The sequence below is a fragment of the Manis javanica genome, chromosome 6 (genome assembly GCF_040802235.1).
Source record: "Manis javanica isolate MJ-LG chromosome 6, MJ_LKY, whole genome shotgun sequence".
Taxonomy (NCBI): Eukaryota; Metazoa; Chordata; class Mammalia; order Pholidota; family Manidae; genus Manis; species Manis javanica.
Genome location: NC_133161.1, coordinates 54,555,451 through 54,578,442, shown reverse-complemented (window position 1 = coordinate 54,578,442; position 22,992 = coordinate 54,555,451). Strand labels below are relative to the sequence as shown.

At 35.7% G+C, this 22,992-nt stretch overlaps 1 protein-coding gene across 4 annotated transcripts in view; it reads right to left on the bottom strand.

Annotated features, from left to right (window-relative positions):
• Positions 1-8,357, bottom strand: part of TMEM196 (transmembrane protein 196) — a 56,231-nt gene extending 47,874 nt beyond the window's left edge. For 2 of the 4 annotated variants that reach the window (XM_017659414.3, XM_017659416.3), the window contains exon 1: positions 8,118-8,357. In XM_017659414.3, coding sequence (XP_017514903.1) covers positions 8,118-8,282 — 165 coding nt within the window. In that variant the 5' untranslated portion in view covers positions 8,283-8,357. The remainder of the gene's footprint in view (positions 1-8,117) is intronic. The other 2 variants (XM_017659415.3, XM_017659417.3) reach the window with 1 other exon arrangement.
• Between the last annotated feature and the right edge of the window lie 14,635 nt (positions 8,358-22,992).

Below are 22,992 nucleotides of genomic sequence, written 5' to 3'. Positions count from 1 at the left end.
CATGTATGAAACCCCTTATATAAGTATTATATTTAATTTTTAGAACAACTGCATAGGATAGGTAGTAGTATTGCTGTTTTACAGATAAATTAGCTGATTGCTCAGTGAGATAATGTAATTCACTCAAATTTAAACAACTAAAAAATGCTAGAGCTAGAATTTGACTCCACCTCTTAACACAGCCAAGACCTACTTTCATTTCTTTGTGTCATGCTTATACCTCTGATTAAATAAATGAAATCTTATTTTTATGTCATGCAGCTGTAATAGTAATTGAATAAAAGGAGTTTATAATCCTACAAATCCACCATCAACAGGAAAGTCACTTGAAAGTTGGGGGTAGGTTTATGATGGTAGATTTACACTGTCCTCAAGTCTCAAGATTTCCTCAAGTCTTTCTTCTGGTCCAGGATCACATCTTGGAACCAAGGGCTGGTGTTTTGCCTTGAAACTGAGCAGCCACTTGGTCTCCCGATCAAGTTCTACCCAGAAGAGCTCACCAAGCTTACGTGGGACTCAAGGGCAGACAAGTTTGCCATTCTTTCACAACCCTTTTAATGCTGGTCCCACTCTTTTGGAGGAAATACATATTCACTTGCCAGTTTTTACGTGTTCTAAGAAGATCAGTGAGTATCCTCAATTTCCTACAAACTCTCTACTTGATTATCCCTTCCATGACTTCACAAGTTAATAGCTTTGCTTAGCACATCTTCTTCTCTCTTCTCCTCACTGGAAACTGTCCCCTCAAGCCCCTCAATTTCCAAGGCCTGGATAAAGTGTGCACTCCATGAGAACTCATCCTTGATTCTTTACTGATACCTCTCATTTTGAACTATGTTTAAATATGTTGTTTTGTGTCTTCCTGATTTGCCCTCTTAATATTTAAGGATCAATTGAAAGAATAATTTAGTTTTATATTTTAAGGCAAAATCTTAAGCTTTAAGGGTAGAAACATTTTAATCTAGTATCTCATACCCTTCTGAGAACATGGGAATCATATGTGTTGATCAGTTTGGCTATACCAGTCTTTTCTGGGAAAAGGATAGTGATTGGGACCTGGCCTTTATGCCATCTTTCTTGGTTCCTGTATATTCAGGGTTGGGAGTGAATAAAGAGGTCAGGCTTCAGTGAATGACTTTCTCATGAACATTTCCTGTATTACACACAATGCAATATAAAAAGTACAGATTTTGAAATAAGACTGCCTTGGCTTTAAATACTAACAGCTGATTAAATAATAGTGACCCTATGTAAGTTCTTTTTCCTACATAAACCTTATAAAATATTACATTCTTCACAAAGTTGTTAAAATAATTAAAAATAATTATGACTAAAAATTATATAATTTTTATGATCAATAAATCATATCTAGTATTAATTCTACCAAATAGTTCAAGGTACCCTGTCTCCCAAGGTGATTGATCTATTTAACCACTAATATTTTCTTTCTGTTTTGACCACATAATTTTGCCCAGTATTTAATCATAGATCATAAACTAATGGAACTTAGAATTGCTTCTCAGGAGTCTTAATACTGTTGCTAAAAATCATGGGCGCTAATTAATGTTATAAGAATCATTGTTGAAATCTAGATACTTCATTGAAGCACCTGTTAATCTACTGCATATAAACATTGCTTCAAAAGCTGCTCAAGTGGTTCAAGTAAAACCACACAAGTCTCCAAGGTATTAAGTATGTATATTAGAAGTATTAGTTTGCACTTTTATTTTGACCTAATGACAAGGACTTATATATTTTTGGGGACTTTGTTATATGGCATAAATAGTAGTTACTGTCTCCACTGTTTGACTTGCCTAACTTAAATAATTGTCTAATTTATCTGATTACTGACTATTTTTATGATAGAGCTCCCAACACCCTCTCTACCTCCAAAAGAAAACAGAGAGGTGTCTTTAAGCAGCAGCCATCCCCATTCATTTTTAAGCTGAATATTTATGTAACCTCTCTAATCTAGATACTTTGCTACATTTCTGTAGTTGCTAATGTATATATCCCTGAATTAAATCAAAAGCTAACCAGACACAAACTATACATAAGAAAAAAAAAGGGATGAGTCAAACTATGATTGATTAGGGGTGTTGAAGAAATGTTGAGAAGAAGTGCTCCATTGCTGGGCTCCAAGTCCCAGGCAGCAATGGGGCAGCACAAGGGCAGCCGAGGAAAGGAGCAGCTAAGGCTCACTGAGGGCTTACTCTCTACTACAGCAACCCTTAAAATAGGTACTGGTATTTCTCTCCTTGACTGAGTGAACAAACATCAGTCATCCAGTGCCACAGTTATATTGACTGAGATGTATGAATTTCATCTGCCATTCAATTTGAATAAAGCACATACAGATTAGGTCTGCATTCATGAGGTCTGCATGGCTTTGCACATCACAGAGGAAAGTAGGCAGACACTTTCTTCTCTCTCTTTTTTCTCTTATAAAGATGCTCAGTGAGAGTCTTCATGTACTACTGTCTAATTACGCTGGCATTGTCCATCTAGCATGTTGAAATAAACATCTATCTGTAGAGTGATCACCTGGCAATTTGACTAAGTTACTAAGACAATGAAGTCAAATATTTTGAACAGCTCTGGGTTAGTTATTTAAGACAAATGCCATTTGAATGAATAGGATTATACACAGAATATATACTGCAGTAATAAAATAAAATTTTGTTCACTGCAAAAGTGAATGATGCAATATCATTTGAATGTACAATTACTGGGGGTTTCCCCATTGTTGGGTGCATATCACACCTACCAAAATCTATTCTAGTTTTTCCTGAATTTAAAGTCAAGCATTTCAGGCTGGAGAGCTGGCCTATGTCTCCCCATCTACCAATAAAATCAAGCATTATATAAGGGTTAAGTTTAAGCAAAACAAAAAAGTTAAATTGCTCATCATATGTGCAGCACATATTGGATGATTTGGCCAATAATGAAGTCAATAAGAAAGCCAACTTGAACATTTTAGACAAAATCATCCAAATGAGAGAGTTTGACTATATTCAGATCATGTTCGTATCAAGCAAATTGTCAACAAATAGGTGGATGATGGAATTAATATCACTTATTCCCTAACATTTCTATTGAAAAGTCTTCAAAACCAGTTACACTCTTGAATAAGGACTAAAAATCTCAAAGCAGACTTTGTCATGGGCTCTGGATAAACATTCCAACACATCACTTATATGTGGATAAACTATAGACTAAAACAAAAAAACTTATTAGATAATGGCATAACTCACCACTTTACTTTCATTTTACCGTTATCAGTCAACAGCAGAAATAAATTTTATGTTTCTTTTGATACACAGTATGGTTCCTTGGATAATAACTACATTTTCCAGTAGTTTAGCTTAGCTAATTTACCTAATTGCCAATTACCTAATCTCCCTAACCTTAGTAGATAACAAGTAGCACTTGAGAATAAGAGTATGAATCAGATAAGGAAGAGATTCTTTACCTGGCCTCTATAGAGTCCATGAATGGGTTTTATTATGTCCTGAAACTTGATCAAAATTGGTCCATATGATCAAACAATACTGTATATGTCTGAGGCAATATCTGTGAGATCACACACTAAATTTACAATGGTGGTCAATTTTGATATTTTTTTTAAACCCTTGAAATAAGAATTTTATTTATTTATATTTATAAATATTTATAATACATTTATAAATATGAAGAATAAATTACTTGTATAGCTAAAATTAATCTCTAATTTCAAAATTTCAACTTTTTATGAGGTTAGGGGCAATGTTTTATACTAAAGAATATGAATCCCTTATGTTATATATTTTGACTCTGGAGAAAAATGATACATTATCTGGTCAGAGATATGATACAAATTGGTCAGCTTCCAATTTATTTGAAGTAATTGATTGAGGGGTTTCATTCACTTTATCATTTTGTTTGCTTGTTTTTCCTTAAATGAATTGGACATATTTAAATATTGAAAATAATACTTTGGAACAACTATCATTTATATTCAGCATCGCATTTATGTTGTTAATTTGTGGATCAGAATGTATAGTAGGTGAATTTAAACACACCCTTATAATTGGCTGAGTTGCCAGGGCGTATCAGAGGTTCACATAACAGATATGTGCCCAGCTTATGCTATGAATTCCACTCATCTAAACAGATATATTAAGCAAATAAAAGTTAAGACATACCAATCAAGTTTTCTCCAGAAAAACAAGCAATAAAAATCACTCAAAATTTATATGATTTAGATAAGGAAAATTTTGAATATTTTAAGAGACTGTTTATATATGGGATAAGTGAGGCTTAGAAAAATCTTTTAATGTATTTAATTTATAACATATGTAATTATTTTAGATATAGATGGATGGAATTTAGCATGGTGCATATCAAATACAACTGTTCTGGACACCACCATCTGAATCTGTAGATCTCTGAGTGCCAACCTAGAGCAACAAAAGAAATCAAAATTCTCTTGAATCTGTGCATCTGTGTAATACTAAAATAATCCATTCCCATTACAGATGATGCAGTGTAGAATGAGAAAAACACCTATCATCAGCAACTTGGAAATAAAGTCCTGTCTACTTAACTTCCTGTCAATAAATATTACACATCAACTATATTTCACATGACTGTGTCTTTGCCAAAGCAATTCCCTCAATGGTTCATTCACTACTATCTAACCATAATGTCTTATTTTATGCTTCCAATGAGGTGACTATATCAGCTATAACAAAGAATCAAGAAGAAGCAAAAATCCTGAAAAGGCATTTAAGAGTTATCTTTCGCTATGAAATTTTAGTTAAGTGATTCTTGCCTTCTTATTGTCTACATCTTTTAGACTGATCACAAAAAGCACCCTTTGCCTGATTATGACATAGCAACTGGAAATAATCTGTATGAGTATTCACTCATGGATTTTAAGACCTTTGTCTTGGTACTATTTTATTTTTAAGTCACATTTTTAAAAATCTGTACATTTGGGTCCAAATAATTAGAATACTTGCCTGAATTCTTAGTATACTTGACCTAGAAAAAAAGCATGTCAAGGTCTATATATACGAAGTAATCCCTTCATAGTAGATTTTATTTCCATTGACTTCTAAAGTTTAATTTAGAAGTCTTGTAATAATTATATTAATGTGTTGAAAAAATCTTCATGGCACAAATCAAAACACACTCTAATTATAGACTATGGCTATCCTGACAGGTTATCATAAAATCCTATCTAGTGTTCAAAAATAATACAGATTTTTAGTTCATAAAATACAAAAAAGACTAATAATTTTTTATTTAGCTCCTCTGCATCTCTCTGGAGTCTCTTTGGGAAGTAAGAATTGGCATTATTATTAATTGCTATTAAAACTATAAGGAAAAAAATATTGTCATAGGCACACAAACTCTCATGGTCTGGCCCCAAGCACTATTTCCATTCTTTTCTCCCCTTCCTCCAGGAAGAGCCTATTCTGTCCGAGGTTTTTCCCTTCATCCATATTAACTGAAAGGCTTTGTTTTCTCATGCCCTTCCTTACCAGTTTGTGCACCCAGTATAAGATGCTTGAATTTATCCAGTGCTTACTGCATGCCATGCCTTTTACTAAAACAATTATTTCATTTGTGTCTTCTAACAACCCTATTTTACAGAGTATGAGGCAACTCTGACTAGTCATCCAGATAGTGAATGGCAGACCTGAGATTTGCACCCAGGGGACTACAGATTTTACTCTGTGATACATTTACTTAACAATGATACATTCCTAATCCCAATAAGCTTTCAAGATCAAGAGAAAAATAGTTTTCCCATGTACATTTCATTGACCACCCAACCTCTCTTCCCTTTATCTGGTCCTGTATCTCTCTGAGGTAAAAATCTAATATTTCTCACTACTGATAGAATTAGTGATGTACCCATTTTGTTTCCTCTGCTAGGCATTCTGATTCATTGTAACAGTCTTTGTGTTACATAGTAAAATGCCTTCCACATGGTAAATGCTTTGTAAATACTGGTTATATGAATTTATCGCTGTTAGAATTAAGAGATCACTTGGACTATATCACAAATGATCTTTGACAAATATTTTTAAAAATCAATCTAGCAAGCCTATAATTTGATAAACATTGATCATGACTGAATATTTATTTCTTCACAAATTTGATCTTCTAACTTGAGCTTATAAAAGTGATCAACTGTTGGGACATTCTAGTTTCAAATCCATTCATTCCAACACATGTATTTTTTTATTTTACTGGATCAGACAATAGAATTCAAAACTACTCTTTGAGAATCCTAGGTGAATTTTGATTACTTAAAAGAATTAGTTATGAAAATAATTCTTTATGATAGTGACTGTGTGTGTGTGTGTGTGTGTGTAAACAGTTTGATGTGCTTTTCACTGAGCTGGTTCAAAGTTGTCATTTTCTGTACATATACAGATGACAACTCATCGAGATAACAGTAAATAGTTTGGGAAGAGAGAAAATAATTTAATTGCTTCTAATGCCAAGCAAATGTAACCATTTTTTTTAAAGTTTTTAAATAAACTGGATACTTTAATACCATTTAAAGATAAGTTATTCACTCAATTTCTTGAATTTGAGAGGGGAAGAGATTTGAAGAGTATTTGAGGTTTCTCCCTCATAAGCCATTAAAAGATCATATTTTCCTCCCCTTGCTTTAAATGTGGACATTGTTTTATTTTTGACAATTGTCTAAGAGAAATTTTAAAGCCAGACAATTTCTGTTTTAATAATAGTAATAAAAAGCTACGACTGTCAAAATAATCACTATCACATTTAAGATGTAAAATTACCAAATTTAAGATTTGGTTTAAGTTTTCATACTTAAATTTAAAATATATACTAAGAGAAATTACATAATAAAGGAAAAGTTTATTTGGAGACTGGTATTAACATTGAATTCAGAACAAGGATTCTTGGAGGAATTAATTGTTAGAATTGAACACCGTCTTTTTATTTTTAACTTCTTCAATTTAAAAGCATTTGTCTCATCTTGAAAAATTTAAATATAAAAACTATATAATTTTCCGAAGCACAATTATACCAGTTGTAAGAATGCTGGAACTTCCCTCAAAATGAATTACTTTGGAATCATTTTTCTTGAACACATTAATGGTATTTTTTCTCAGTGACTTAAAGCACATGTAACTAAGCTATGACTGTTAATTACACCTATTGATTATCAGTGACTCCCCACTAAATATCTTAAAAAGTAGAATCAAGCTAGATACCCAGAAGGATATATCAGCTGTATAACTTAAAAGAAAAGAACAACTGATTTTTCGTAATTAGGCCCATACTAGGAATAGTGCTGAGTTATTCTATGATCCTTGGTGGAAGAAATGGGTCTCTAAGGCTTTCCCTGAGTTTTCACCCAAAGTAAATAAATAAGAAATTTGTTGGGTCTGTCATCTGACACAGAAAATTTTCTCTGAGCATTGGGTACTCTTTAAACTGAGTTATTCTCTAATTAGAATGTTGTTACATATCATATCATCTGTTGTTTAACTTATGCCTAGAACTTACAAAAGAGTTTTTAGATGTGGAGTGCCAGAAAACTAGCAAGGGAAAATTAAGAACAGTGTTTTCTTGGATAAAATATTCTTTCCACACTCACAGCACAATTCTCTTTTTGTCTTATCTGTGTTGCTCGTGTACCTTGGGCACTGCTGCCAGACACAAATGCCTGACTCTCTAGCCCCTTGTTTGTTCCCGGTACAAGAAAATGATTTAACACTTTCATTTTGATTTTCATTATAAAAGAAACAAAAGGCTAAGTGAATCTGCCCTTGACAGGTGTGACCCCCTCCATGAGCACCACTGGGGAGTTTTTTGCAGATGCAGCTAGTGGAAACTGCCACCCTCGCACCCTCCCACCCCCTCCCAACTTGAATCATAGCTATTTAATTTGGTCTTAAGCCAAGGTTAAAAAACAAAAAACAACTAGTAAATAAAAGGACAACATAAAGAGGCATAGCCTGCCAACGAACCTACATGCACGCCAGAAGAGATTTATGATTTTCTTCCCCAGGGAAGGAGTGACTAACGCACGCACACTGACCGTCACCAAAGAGGTAAAGAGAGAGTGAAATGGCTCAACGTACACACACCCCGCTCCATACCGGGGACGAGTCTCCGAGCTGCGGCTTGTGCTCTCGGAGGGCCAGGCTGAAGCTGACCGCCCCCACGGCCACGCTGGACACCCCCAGCCCTATCTCCAGCACAGAGAGCACCAGGAGGCTCCCAATAATCTGGCCGCTGGTGCACATCCTTCTTCGGTCATCATTCCTTCCAGATCAAAGAGGGAAACCAACCATCCACCTTCTTTCTTCCACTAGCCTCCTTACCCCTTCCGCCCCCTACCAGACCCCAAAACTTTTCTTTCTTCACCAGCGAAGCATTATCCACAAGGACTGGATTTCCAGAACGGGGGACCCACTTCCCTGACCGGACCAAAGGCAAAGGAGCCGCTCCGCCCCTCGGCACGTTCAGAAGGGGACCGTGGAAGGATTTTCCCGGATTCGGCGGTCGGAGTCCAGGAGAGGCGAGCACCCCGGCAGAAGGGCTTCAGGCAGGGGCCGGAAACCTGGGGAACCCGGGAGCTCGGAGCCGGCTCGAGGCGCTGTCCAGAGTCCTGCCGCGTCCCAAGCGTCCGCGGGGAAACCCAGCTGCCTCCTTGGCCTCCCAGACCTTTCCGGCTCCGCTTTCTTTCCTTGCCAAGGAGAGGAGCTTCGCTTCCCGGAGATCCAGAGAGGAACTGCTCGGGGCTTCTCTCCCCTTCTCTTCGTCGTCTCCTCTCCTTTGTTTTCGCGGTAACACAAAGTGCTTCTGCAAGTCCCTCCGTCCCCAGGCTGAGCCGGCGGATGATATTCAGCACCACGCTCTTTGCAGTTGCTGTGTCGCCAGGAAAAGCGACCTTGTCTGATGGCCTTTTCCCGTCCGGGTTTCTTCCCCCTCGTCGTCGCCCACTTCCTCCCCCTCTCTCCCGATGTGATTCTCTCTCATCGCAGTGACCTCATTGGGATTTAAGAGGTTGATGGAGGAGGGAAGAACTGGATCTGTTTGTGCGTCTAGAACCAATACTCCCGGCTGGCCCTGGATCAGCCCCGCCCCTGGACCCTAACCACAGCGATCCACAGCGATCCACACGGTCCCTACCTCCGCCTCTCCCCCACTCACTCCCTTCTGGGCTTCTATCCAGGTGGGAGGGGAGGTGCTGCTACGTCAACGCGGGGCTCATTCTGTGTAAAACTTTCTTCTGTGTGTACGCAGGGTGGGGTGGGGTGGGGGCGCATGGGCAAAAAAAAGCAGAGAGCACAGCTGCTGGAGAAAGGCCAGATTCCTAAATTCACTAGAGCTACGAAGGACCCTCACCAAGAACGCCTTTCTCTAGACAAGCTAGGCTCAAGCCTGCTCCTTAGAAGCGCCCACTCCCGCTGCCAAGACCTGTCACCTCTGGGTTCACTCCTGGGGAGGATTGGGTGGGGGAGACGCATTTGGCCGGGGCCGCACTTCCGTGAGGATGTGGCTGCAGTTGCTCCCCAGCCCGCGGACCCTTGTTCTCACCTAGCACGGCTGCACGTTTGCGGAAGCGTCCTCAGACTGAGAGCGACTGGGACCGTGTGTTCTTACTCAAATTCAAGAGAGGTGTACATTTAAGTACTTCATTAGAAAGGGCATTACTAAAACAAAATTGGCACATTGCACAACTGTTTATGAGTCTGCCTTCGTCTTTGGGCAGGGGTCAACCTTGGCTTGGGTATTTTTTGTTGTGATCTGATACTCATGAGACTATAAATTTGGGAATTGCTGTGTCCGGACCCTGTTTTCATATCCCTGATTTTATCACATGAAAAATCACAAGGTAATCCATCAGGGTGATCCTGGAAGTGGAGGGATAGGAAGGTGTTTTGGGGTTTCTGTCATCTTTCTCAGAAACTGAGCTCCCCAGTTGGAGACAGACTGAAGGGAAATAGAAGAAAGGATTCGTTAGGACACATTACACAAGACCCAGGTGTCTTGACCTCTATATGCAGACTAGTGCAGTGCAGCCACCTCTCTGATTAGAAGCTTCTCTTTCTAGAGCCCCAGTGCTAAGAACATTAAAGTTGAGTGATATACAAGCTATAGCATCAGTGCCAGTTTGTTTTCTTAAATTTGATTCAGGGCTTGTTCATAGTTTAAATTCAATTCTTCACTATAACTCACTTTCCTTATATTTATATTCTACATTTAAAAACATTTGAGTCCTCTTCCCCTTAAAAATAGAAAAGCAAGGAAGAAAGAACTGTAAGTTATTAGACTTTGAAGAGTCTTTAGTTATTGTGGTATTTGGAGAACATTTATGTTGAATAATTAGTGGATTCACTTTTCACTTCTTGAAAACTCAGTCCACCAAACAGCCAACCATTATAATCCTTCAAATACTTTTTGGCTTTAATGATGCATAGTTTATTTTATTTAAGTATTGTGTAAGTCATCTAAATGATCTGATGTATATGTAGAAATAATGAAGCACCAATGTTTCCAAACCTTTGGTTTGTCTTTAGTTACTGTTTTTTTTTTAAAAAAAATTCTTCCCTATTAGGAAAAGAAAAATGAAGTACAGCAACTGTTAAACTAAATTGTTAATGCAGGCATATAGGAAGGAGGGTAACGTATAGTAAACAGGATTAATTTTGTAGAGTACATAGAGGTAGTATTAACAATAAATGAATTTCACAGAAAGAACTGAGTAAATCATGTATTATGGTTGCACTTTCATCTCTGAATGTGATGGCTTGAAATATGTTCACTTAAATACCCCAAAACCTAATCATATATCTGAAAATAAACATTTTTTAATGATCTTGTATCATTGACACAAAATCCAGAACTTTTGAAAACCAAATGTACATGGAAAAAATTAAATCCATCTTCACTTATAAATGACTACCAGTCAGTTACACTAAAACAGAAATACTGCAAATAAAATAAAAACAATCATTATCCATAGAAAAAAATTACCATTTTGTGTTTTAAAATATGAGGATCAATGTTGTTACAACTTTCAAAAGAATATTTCATTACCTGTTCTGAATGACAGAGTATATTTTGCATGCCCTTTTAAGTAATGTAAATATTTCCCCAAAGTTTACCGACAGCTAAAATCTACTCTTAAATGGAGAAATTGTAACAAAAACTGGGTTTGAATTGGCACCCCTATCTCTGAAAGCTATTTGTTAAAGAAAGAATTTATTCAAATAAAAGATAAAACAGTAAACCAAGGGAAAACTAAATAAAGTACATTACTATTCAAATACCAGTGGCTCCATAATTAAACGGTTCAATTTTTCTTATGCCATGGTATACCAAAAAAACTATTCAATATTTATTATACATCTTCAACAAGAGCGAAAGTATTAGAGAAATCTCAAGTTTGCCATCTGCTGGCTTGTATATGACACACTGAATATGAATGTGTGGGTAACCTCAAAATAATTCTTATTAAACTTATTAGCCAATAAGAAGAAAAGCCTTCATAATCGCTCTCTTTAAGGAGCTAAATTCTGCTAGTAAGTATTTAGGAGTTTTGAGACCCTCATGTACCTATTTACCCATATAAGATTTATAGAAATTTTAATATATGGATAAAGGATCATGGAGTTGGGAAACAAATACTACCTGTCTTAATATAATTAAGTTGATGACATAGTTCAATCACTGATATAGGGCTAGAAAAGATCAATATTTTAAATTAATTAAAATTTTTGAGATCTGATTTAAAGTGTTTAAGCTACTATAAACTAAATTTGTATGGCGATCCCAGGCACTGGACAGAATGACCAATTAGTATAGAAGATTAAGGAAGAGAAAATCTAAAGAGTTATTACAAACCTTTTAGGAGTTTATAAGTATTACAAGTCTATTTAATATTTTAATACTCTTGTCAGTGTTGTTAGAGAGGACTGTACCTAAAGAGTTAGCTCAGATTTGATAAAGTGGTCCTACTAAAAAGAGCAAAAAGAAACATTATGGGGATTTTTTTTCTTTAAAGATCAAGAAGCAGTAATAATCAAACTTGAATTCATCTTTTGTTTTCTTTGTCCTCTATTGATAATATAGCTTAGAAGTTGTTATCTAATAGTAACATCAGTGCCTGTGAAAATAAAGAATAGTACTTAGTACTGTATTTACCATAATTTTCCATTTATGTCTGAAATAATCTTCTGATTATTAGTGGTTTTAAACATAAAAAAAACCAAATGATTTTAACAGTTTAATAAAGAGCGTGTGTGGTACCATTCCTGGCCATTTTGGAGTAATTAGGAATGGACTTACTCCCCTACTATATACAATATATTCAAATAAACAGTATTCGGATACTGTACAACATGCAGTGCAGAACTGTAGTCCCTAAGAAAAGAGAAACAAGAAAGGTGTTCTGTCCTGACCTATTGTCTATAGGCACTTAACAGGCTGTGTTACAAGAAGAGGGGTACCAAGCAGAACATGGTGGTCCTACAAAATTTATGGGACAAACAGAATTCTTGAGATAACATAGCCCACATTTTTAGGACAGAGTACTAGAAAGGAGGGTTTCATTGTCATTTCATCCACAAATCTCCATAGGGATCCCTTGAATCTGTTAAATTCTAAACCACATGATCATGGGGTACAATACCACAAGGCTAGAAATGGAATGGCTAGATAACTAAATCTGAAGCTTAAAAGAGGTCTGGGAATGTTTGAGCTCTTAATAACCAAGAAGAGTCCTTGTTAAACACCCAGCCCTCAGTGGAGGACACAGGTGTGGCACACATAAGTAGTGGGGCTAAGCTATGCCTGGAGGAAAGGCAACTCTGTATTTGATGCTTTAAAACAGGCCTCTGAAGTATCAATCTGTTCTGTAACTTAACAAAGTATCAAATCTTAAAGAATATGAAAAAACCATCACTCAACAATGTAAAACTCACAGTATACACTATTCAATTAATATCTGAAATATGAAGAAGCAGGAAAATGTGATCCATAACTCAGATATCCAAGATGAAGGAATGAACTAATATTTAAAAAATCCATTATAATTATTAGAAATATATTCAGTGAAGAAGAGGAAAGCATTAATGTAATTGGATATAAAGTAAACATATAAGAAAGAACAAATAATAATTTCTTTAAATGAAAAATTGTATACTGAAATGAAAAATAATACATCTGAGGTTAATAGCAGACTAGACACTAAAGATGAAAAATCAGTAAACATTAAGACACAATAATAAAAATTAAAATTACAGAGAGAAAAATCACAATGTAAATTAAATCACAGAGACAAAAAGAAGACTGAAAAATAAATGAACAGAGACTCAATGACTTGTAGGGCAATTCAAGAAGTAAGACATAGATATAAGTTCTAAAAGAAGACACAGGTAAAAATATTTGAAGTAATAGTGGCCAATTATTTTCCAAATTTTGTGAAAATTATAAACTCACATATTCAAGAAGCTCAATAAACTATAAATAGAATAAACACAACAAGGCCTATCAAAATCACATTGCTGGAAACCAATGATAAGAATTAAAAATTCAAAGTGTCCAGAGAAAAGAGGACATATTATATACAGAGGGAAAGATGGAAGAATTCTAGTCTCATCTAAAATTATTCAGACCAGAGGACAAGTGAATGACCTTTTAAGTACTGAAATTTAAAAGCAAATGAAAATGTATTAATCTAGAATTATATACCTGGAAAAAAAACCTTTAATAATGAAAGGGAAACAGATTCTTTCAGGCCAACAAAAGTTGGGAGAATATGCTTAGTAAATTTACTAGTAAAGACATAAGATCTTTACTATAAGAAATATTAAAAGAAATATTCTTCAAGTAGAATTAAATTATGCCAGAAGGAAATTTGGGTCTACACAAAGGAATGCTGGACATCATAATAGTACATATATGGATAACTGTAAACAATATACAATTTTTGAAATAAAAATATACTATAAAGATTTAGCTGAATGGACATGACAGGAAAAGAGTAAGTTAATTTGTAGATATGTCAATAAAAATTAATTGCAATAAACAAAATAAATATTTTAAGTGAATGGAGACCCAGGGCCCTGTCAAATGATATCAAACATAAGTATTGGCATAAGAAGAAAGGTAAAGAACATTGGACAGAAACATATTTGAGAATATAATGGCCAAAATTTTACAATTAATTTCATATTGAAAGAGAGAAATTCAAATATTTGAGATGCTAACTAAACATCAAGCACAGGAAACATAAAGAAGCTAGCAACAAGGCCCAACAAGGCCAAGTTAAATTGTTGAAATCCAGTAAAAAAGAGCATCTCTTGAAACAAGAGAAAAATGACATGTGACAGAATCAATGACTTCTCATAAGAAACCATGGAAAGCAGAAGATAGTGGAATTACATATTTTAAGGGCTTAAAGAAAAAAAAAATCAACCCAGAATTCTATATATAGCTAAAATAAAGGCAAAATAATGATATTTTTAGATAAAAAATATTAAAATTCATGTCCTTCAGACCTGAACTACAAGAAATCACAAATTCTCCAAACTGAGGAAAATGATCCTTGGATCCTAAGGAATAAAGAACATCCAAAATAGTTATCTGGGTTATTACAAAAGATTATTTTTTCTTTTTGCCTTTTTCCTCTTAATATCTTTATAAATCTTATAACTGTTTAAGACAAAAATCATTGCATTGTCTTATGGAGTTTATAATGTATGTAGATATATATAATAAATTGTGATATATGAGAAATATGTCCTATGTGCTTATAAGATTTTTATAGTTATATGAAGTAGTATATAATTGAATATAAGTGGACTCTGAGGAGTCAATGATGTATTTTAATTCTTGAAGTAACAAGAAGTGTGTATATATATATATATATATAATGCAAAATATATATAAGAAGAGAAATACAGCTAGCAGCTAAACAGAAAACTTAAATGGAATTTAAAAAAATTTTTTTAAAATCCAGATAAAAATTAGGAAAGGAGAAACAGAGGAACCAAATACAAAGGAGACAAGTAGAAAAGAAAAAATCAAAAGGCACACCAATCTCCAACAATATTAGTAATTAAATTAAATAAATGAAACACTAATGAAATAAACATGATAACCAAAATGCAGAGATGTTGGAAAGAATAGAAAGAAAACAAAAGACTATATAGTGTGCACAAAATACACACTTAAAAAAATAGAGTGAATGTTACTGGAAGGAAAAGGATATTCCAACCAATAATGACTATATTAATATAAAATACATTAATGAAGTGTATTAATAAAATATACTTCAAAACTGAATTATTACCAGAGATAGAAATGGATAATAAAAGGATAGAAGGGTTAATTCAACAAATAGTTTGTGGTAGTTAGCTTCTCAAATGTCTCACAATGATTTCTGTCTCCTGGTATTCAAATCTTTGTGTAATACTGTCCGTGTGCATACTAGACCTAGTGACTTACTTCTAACAGATTTGGTAAAAGTGATGGGATGTTTCCTCTGTGATTAGGTTACAAAAGACTGTGACTTATGGTCATTTCTATTGCCTTCTCTGATTGTATGTTTTGAGAAGGCATGTTGATATATTGGGAGACCCACAAGAGAAGGAATTGAGGGCAGTTTTAGAACAACAGTCAAGGAGGAATTGACATCTTCAGCCCAGCAACAACAGGATGAGGGACTGATTCCTGCCATTAAACATATGCATAAACTTGGAAGCAGATGGTGACCAGACAAGCCTTGAAATGACTGCAGACCTAGACAACACCTTGATTGCAACATACACATAAGCTGCACTTGGATTCCTCATCTCCAGAAACGGTGAGATAATAAACATTGTTTCAAGCCATTAAGTTTTGGCATAATTTTTTACAGAGCAATATATTAATTAATACAAAGACATAACAACCTTAAGTGTGGAAATTCCCAGTAATAGAATGTCAAAACATATAAGGCAAAAATTGATAGATTTTAAGAGAAATGGAAAATCCCATAATCATATTTGGGAAATTTTAATACCCAATTGATTGAACAAGTTGAAAAAACAAATCAGCAAACACATAGTATAAATAAACAACACTATCAACTGTTATAATCCATAAATCAGGAATAATAATATCTGCCGAGATTTGCTTTCTAACTTAAAAAGAATCAGCTGCTTAGCAATTGAGATTCAGTAAAATACAATGTTCTTCAAATTCTTGGAGCCAAAAAGAGATATTTCTGATACTTTCTTGAACACTTAAAAAATAAGTCCTAAGATAATTAATAATAATTTTGCTATGTACTTATTAGCTGAGCAACGATTTACATAATTACTTCAGAAACAAAGAAATTGATGAGAATGAGAGCCTCGTTTATGTGAACAAACATGAAAAGTAGATTAACATAGAATGGTAAGGCCTTCAGGGCTGTGAGAATCCCTCTTGTCAGATATCATCCTATATTTAAATCATTTCTACCACATTCCTGACCTCTTCAACTCTTCCAGTAACCAGGAACACACTATGTTTAAAAAAAGTCTGAATACTAAACCAACATTTATATATTTGTGGATTCCATCCACTGCACTCATCTCAATCTCTGGAACAACAGAGAATAAGGTAAAAATATTTTTATTACCAGAGTCATTAAAACATTTTACAATTTTCATACCTTGTGTTGAGTCCAACATTTACAGAAGAAATTTCCAGTTCCCTTAGAGGTCATATAAAATGGTTCTGGTCATTGATAATACTGAGTCTTATCTTGCCCCTAATTCTGTAACGTAAAAACACAACTATGTAAAGTACAACAGGTGTGTTCTGAAAATGACCAAGTATTGGAGGATAACTATCTCTGTGATTCTGTTGCGGGCTGAGTTTGCTCTCCGTGGTACTTGTCCCCACAGAAACAAAGAACTGAAAGGCAGAGACACAATAGCAAAGCAGAGCAAAAATTTTCATTGAATACACTCCAAGGGAGGAGTGGGCCAGAGCCAAGGTAGACAAAGGCCCCCAAACCTTAGGTGAGGGTATGTGTATCATGTCCTAGCTGGAGATGTCTCTTTGACTGGCAGGGTGAGGTCATTTGATTGACAGTTCTATTTATACACCCATTCCTCTTGGTGCACATGTCTTTTTTTAAAATACACATGGAAGAGCCTGTGGGAGAGAGGGGGAGCAAAACCATAACTTTATTTTAATGAGATGATGAGGTATGGTTTGGGCAGTTCTTAGTTTTGCTCAATTGCATCTGTGTGGGATCTGTTTGGGACCCCTTTGGTCTGGTCCCCTTAGGCAAGGAAGTTATCTCCCTGCAAAGCTTTTGTTGTCTTCGAGTGGGGCCCCCTAGCTGGGCATTTTTTCATTGGACTTTATCTTCCCTTTAATGGATGCTCATGTTTATCTTTTTACCTGTTTTGTAAATATGCTCTATAATAATCGTGGCCATTAAGTTGGCCATGTGCTGAACCACTGATTCATACTGAATTTTCAACCAGGGAAAACCTCAGTGTTTTCCGTACTTGTACAGTTTATTTTTCTTGTATTCTAAGGGCAGGTTGACTCATTTATCACTTTCTGATTTCATCTTGTTGGCTTTGGCCCTTCATTCTTTCTTGAGATCATTTTTAATCCTTTTTCTGTCATCCAATGTATTAGCTATTCCTTCCAGAATTATGTCATATGCCCCCAGGCAGTGGACCTATTTCGGCCTCATTCTTCGTGTTCTGAACATTTCTAAAAATGTCATTTTTATTGTCTTTGGTATTTTTAACAAGGCTTTGTTTATTTATGCCTCTTGCTTTTCCATCTCTGTATTTCTGGATTCCTGCCCCTCTAGAGTATTTCATGTTTATGCCCCAGCTTTTCATATTTCCCTCAAAATATATGCTTATGTTTCCTGGGCAGGCACAAGATTTAATAGTTTGTATCCTTTCATCTTCTCTCAAATGGGGAATTTGTAGTTATAATCAGAATTTTAGTTTCAGGAGAGTTCTGTCCAGTTCAACTATCTTACAAATCAAAGTATGTAGGTGGAGCTATGCTTACATATTCTAGAGACTTGGCTCTGTATTTCACTATGTCAGTGCTTCTTTACCTTATTTTGAGTTAGCATTAACTTATAAACTCACTGAATACTTAATAAATATCTGTTGAACAAATGTATGAAAAATTAAAAAAACATAATTGGTGAAAAACAGAGAGATAAGATATTGTTTTTCCAAGACTTTATCAACACCAACTTCTTCAACTACTTATGTTTAATTACAAAAAATCAAATCAACATGGTGCTTACTCTCCTTGCTTCCTTCACTGATTCACTTAAAAATAAAATGAAAAAGGCAAATAATAATCTGGGATATTCTTCACATATAAATAGCTACATCGAACCAAAAAGAAAGCAACCTTATTAAAAAGGTCACAGTGCAGGAACAGGCAGTTTTCATACCCAAACAAAATATTACAAATGGCTAGTTAACATGTTAAAAAAATGTTCAGACTCAACAGTAAACAAAAAACACAATTGATCCTTAATTATCCTATTGAACTGGCAAATATTTATTTTAAAATGATAGTGTTGTTGGAGTGAAGCTAATGGTTACTCTGATAAATACTGAGGAAATATAAATGGGCTCAATATTTTAAAATATTTTAATATTTAAAAAGATATTTAGCAATAGATATCAATAGTATTAAAATGCTTATATACTTTGACTCAGTTACTTAACTTTTGCATTTTTACTCTAATAAAATACCCATTGATGGCCAAAAGGATTTACATATGAGAATACTCATACCAGTATTGTTTTAGGAAAAGTTAAAATCAGCCTGATTTTTCAATTTAAGGCTAATAGCAAAATAAAGAATGGAAAGGTTATGGTAAAATAATTCATCATGATTAAAGTAATATTTTAAAGTCATATTATCTAGCTATAAATATTATTTGACACGACTTTAAAAATAATAGAAGTAAACAAAATAATTTCTTTAAAGTATGATAAAAAGAACACTGCATAGAATTACACAGTCATTTTCTTGGTGCTCTAGGTGACATTTATAGGTGTTTTTTATTTTCTCCTTTAGACTTCCATTTGTGAACAAAAAACTTGTATTAATTTTTAATCAGAAACAGTCATACAATGAGAAACAGGAAGTAAAAAGCACAGCAGTCTGGGGGTCACTTAATGTGGGCGGGAAAACACCTATGAATCTCAATACCTCCAGAGAACACAATAATATTAAAATTTAATTAAAATCTAAGTTAATAATAATATTTGGAAGTTGAAGTTATATTACATTCAAAAGTTCCAATTAAAAAAGCTAGGGGAATAAATCACAAATTTTAAAAATATTTTTTTAATCACAAATTTTTAAGCTTTAAAAAAAAGTACTCTTCTGCTCTTAAAGAATGATAAGGCAATATGGTAAATAAACTATTTTGAATGTGTTTATTCCTCTAATGATAGGCCATAACTGTAGTAGATTCTGTGCCACAGGGTTGAATAAGCATAAAGTTTCTGACATTTTAAAGGAAACACTTCTGTTCAGCCAACACATATTCTCTTAGCAGGTATGCCAATTACTGGAAATATATAAGAAACACCACAAGTTCTGTCCACTTTTTCAGGTTATTGAGACATGAATAAAGTCAGCATTTTATTTCACTTCCTGTGTCTTCAGTTAATAAAATCTTGAGGACTAAAAGCAGCTTTTACATTTCTTTCCTAACTTAGGAATGGTTCTTCATTCAGAATTCTGTACATAGCTAACAGCAAATAAAAACTTCAGGTTTATTGATTGGACAGCTGCATTGTCTATAACAATAGAAGATTTAGAGAAGTGGGTCAAAGTTTATTTTGAGGGACATGGGTTCGGAAGAGAGATATACATAATATTGAAAGTAAGTCTGATTAAATTAAGTTTCTGAGTCATTCTGATTAGTTTATCCTCACTCACCCACCAGATCTTGACTTGGGGGTCCTATGTAGCGGCTTAGACCCTGAGAACATTTTTGGGCAGGAGGACAAAATAAAACTGATTCATGAACTAATACTGAAGGTGAATTAATGGGGTGCTTACAATGTAAAATACAATATTCTAACCCCTATAAATAAGAGAGAATATTAGCCCTAAAACAGTTTACATTCTATGGAGGATTCTTAAGTCAACAAATAATTACATGATACAATTTCAGATAGTGATGTAAATTAAATCAAGATAAGAGAATGAGAGAGGTATTTTAGATAGTGTCCAGTAGGTGACACATGGTCAGAGAGAACTGAATAAAGTGATCATTTGAACCTGAGGAAGACCTGGAAAATAAAGTATAATAGGCAAAGGGTAGAAAGAAGCTTCAATGTTTCTAGAATGCCTACAGCCTAGTGAGTTAGGGGTAAGTAGTTGGAAATGAGGTTGAAGAGGTAACTAGAAACCAGATAACTAAATGCTGTTTGACTATGGTAATATTTTGTATTTAATTCTAAGTGGATAGATTAGAGAGTTTTGAGAAGGGGAGTGACATGATTTATACTGTAATAGAGTCAATTTCCTTATCTGTTGACTCCACATAGAATCTACTGAAATGGGGTGGGGATGAAAGCAAAGGAATCAATTACAATTATAAATAAAGGCTTTAACTAAAGAGGTATTATTAAAGGTGGTGAAAAGTACATTTTGACAAGAGTGAGTGACAGAAAACTGAATTTTAAAAAATAAGTAGGGCATTCAACTGCAGTCTTACTTTATGGTGCTGGATTGAAAAATTGAAACTAGGCCAAAAAACTAAAGAGGAGACAATTAGGAAGAGTGGGTTCTGTAAAACTGCCGAAGGAAGAGGTTGACACTGGTATTTCACCACTTTGTAGCATGGTAAATGGGTTACACATGTGCCAGGAAATAACTGTCTTCTCAATCTTTAGAGTGGTTGGTGGGGTGGGGTGTTGGGTGGATGGAGCTCTTACTCTTCATTCTCATCACCTTCCCCACACCCTCTGTCTGGACACTTCTCACTGATGGATGAATCAGTACTCACTGCGGGTAGTAGAGTATTCAGGATCCTCTAGTACTTGCAGTGGTAAGCTCTGTGATAATGAGCATTGCCAAGGAGGTGCACCACCTTTTGGGCATCTACTTCCGTAACCATGTGCAAACTTGCTCCATGGATAAATTGGCTCCTGGAGGAACCCTTTTTCCAGGTGCCTAAGGATCTCTGAATCAGCACCTGGTGATAGATTCAGGGAAAGAAGGATGAGTGGCTAGGTGGAAACTTCTAGACAGTACAGCTTTAGGTAGTAATGTTTTTAAAGTTTTTGGAAAATTCTTCTTGTGGCTCTTGTGATCTTTTAATGTGTTGTAAGCCAGTTGCAAGTTTTGTGACTACAGATGGTTATTAGAAAACACTTGACATAAAAAATCTACTTGAATTTGAAGAGCATTCACATTACTCTAAGATATTTAAAAGTAATTTGGTAAATTACAGAAAAGAAATAGATGACTAGGCAGAGCCAAGATGGCGGTGTGAGTAGGACAGTGGGAATCTCCTCCCAAAAACATATATATTTTTGAAAACACAACACATACAACTAGCCCTTAAAGAGAGACCAGAAGACACAGGACAACAGCCAGACCACATCCACACCTGCGAGAACCCAGTGCCTGGGGAAAGGGATAAGATACAAGCTGCAGCCTGGGGGGACCCGAGGCCCCTCACCCCAGCTCCTGGCAGGAGGAGAGGAGTTGGAGCGGGGAGGGAGAGGGAGCCCAGGACTGCTGAACACCCAGCCCTAGCTATCCGCACGAGAGCACAGACACACAGTGCATGCGTGGGGTCCTGGATGCTAGGGAAACAGGACAGTAAGACCTGTGAGCGGGTCCCGCAGCTGGCACCCCTGGGACAAAAAAAGCAAGTGCTTTTTGAAAGTCTTAAAGGGACAGGGAACCCCATAGTTGGACGGAAGCATCCTGGGTCACACTCAAGAAACTGGAAATTTCAGGGAACTCTGGGCGCACTAACACCCTGGGCAACAGCTCTGAGACCCCTCACAGAGGTAAACAGCCAAACAGCCCCCCGTCCATTACCCCTCTGGGGCCCCACAATGGCAGAGCAGCAGCCTGAGGCTGGCCACGCCACAGCAAGGGAGCTTCCTCCATACCGGCCAGGCAAGATACAGAGACCCAGTCTACACGCAATTGCCCAACACAAGCCACTAGGGGGTCGCCGTTGTCCCAGTAGAGAAAGGCCAGGAGCAAGTTGAAAGAATCTTGGCTCTCCCAGCTGACAGATGAGTCAATAGCATACCACTGCACATATCAACATGAAAAGGCAAAAAAATTTGATCCAGACAAGACTAACCCAGACATCTTTGACATCTTCTACATCTTCCCCTGAGAAGGAACCTGGTGAGATAGATTTAACCAATCTTCCTGAAAAAGAATTCAAAACAAAAGTCATAATCATGCTAATGGACTTGCAGAGAAATATGCAAGAACTAAGGAGGTAGAATACAGAAATAAAACAATCTCTGGAAGGACTGCAAAGCAGAAGAATGAGATGCAAGAGACCATTAATGGTCTAGAAAACAGAGAACAGGAACGCAGAGAAGCTGATGCAGAGAGAGGTAAAAGGATCACCAGGAATGAAAGAATATTAAGAGAACTATGTGACCAATCAAAATGGAACAATATCCACATTATAGGGGTACCAGAAGAAGAAGAGAGAGAAAAAGGGATAGAAAGTGTCTTTGAAGAAGTAATTGCTGAAAACTTCCCCAAAACAGGGGAGGAAATGGCCTCTCAGACCACAGAGATACACAGAACTCCCATGATAAGGGATGCAAGGAGGGCAAAACCAAGACACATAATTAATTAAAATGGCAAAGATCAAAGACAAGGACAAAGTATTAAAGGCAGCCAGAGAGAAAAAAAAGGTCACCTACAAAGGAAAACCCATCAGGCTATCATCAGACTTCTCAGCAGAAA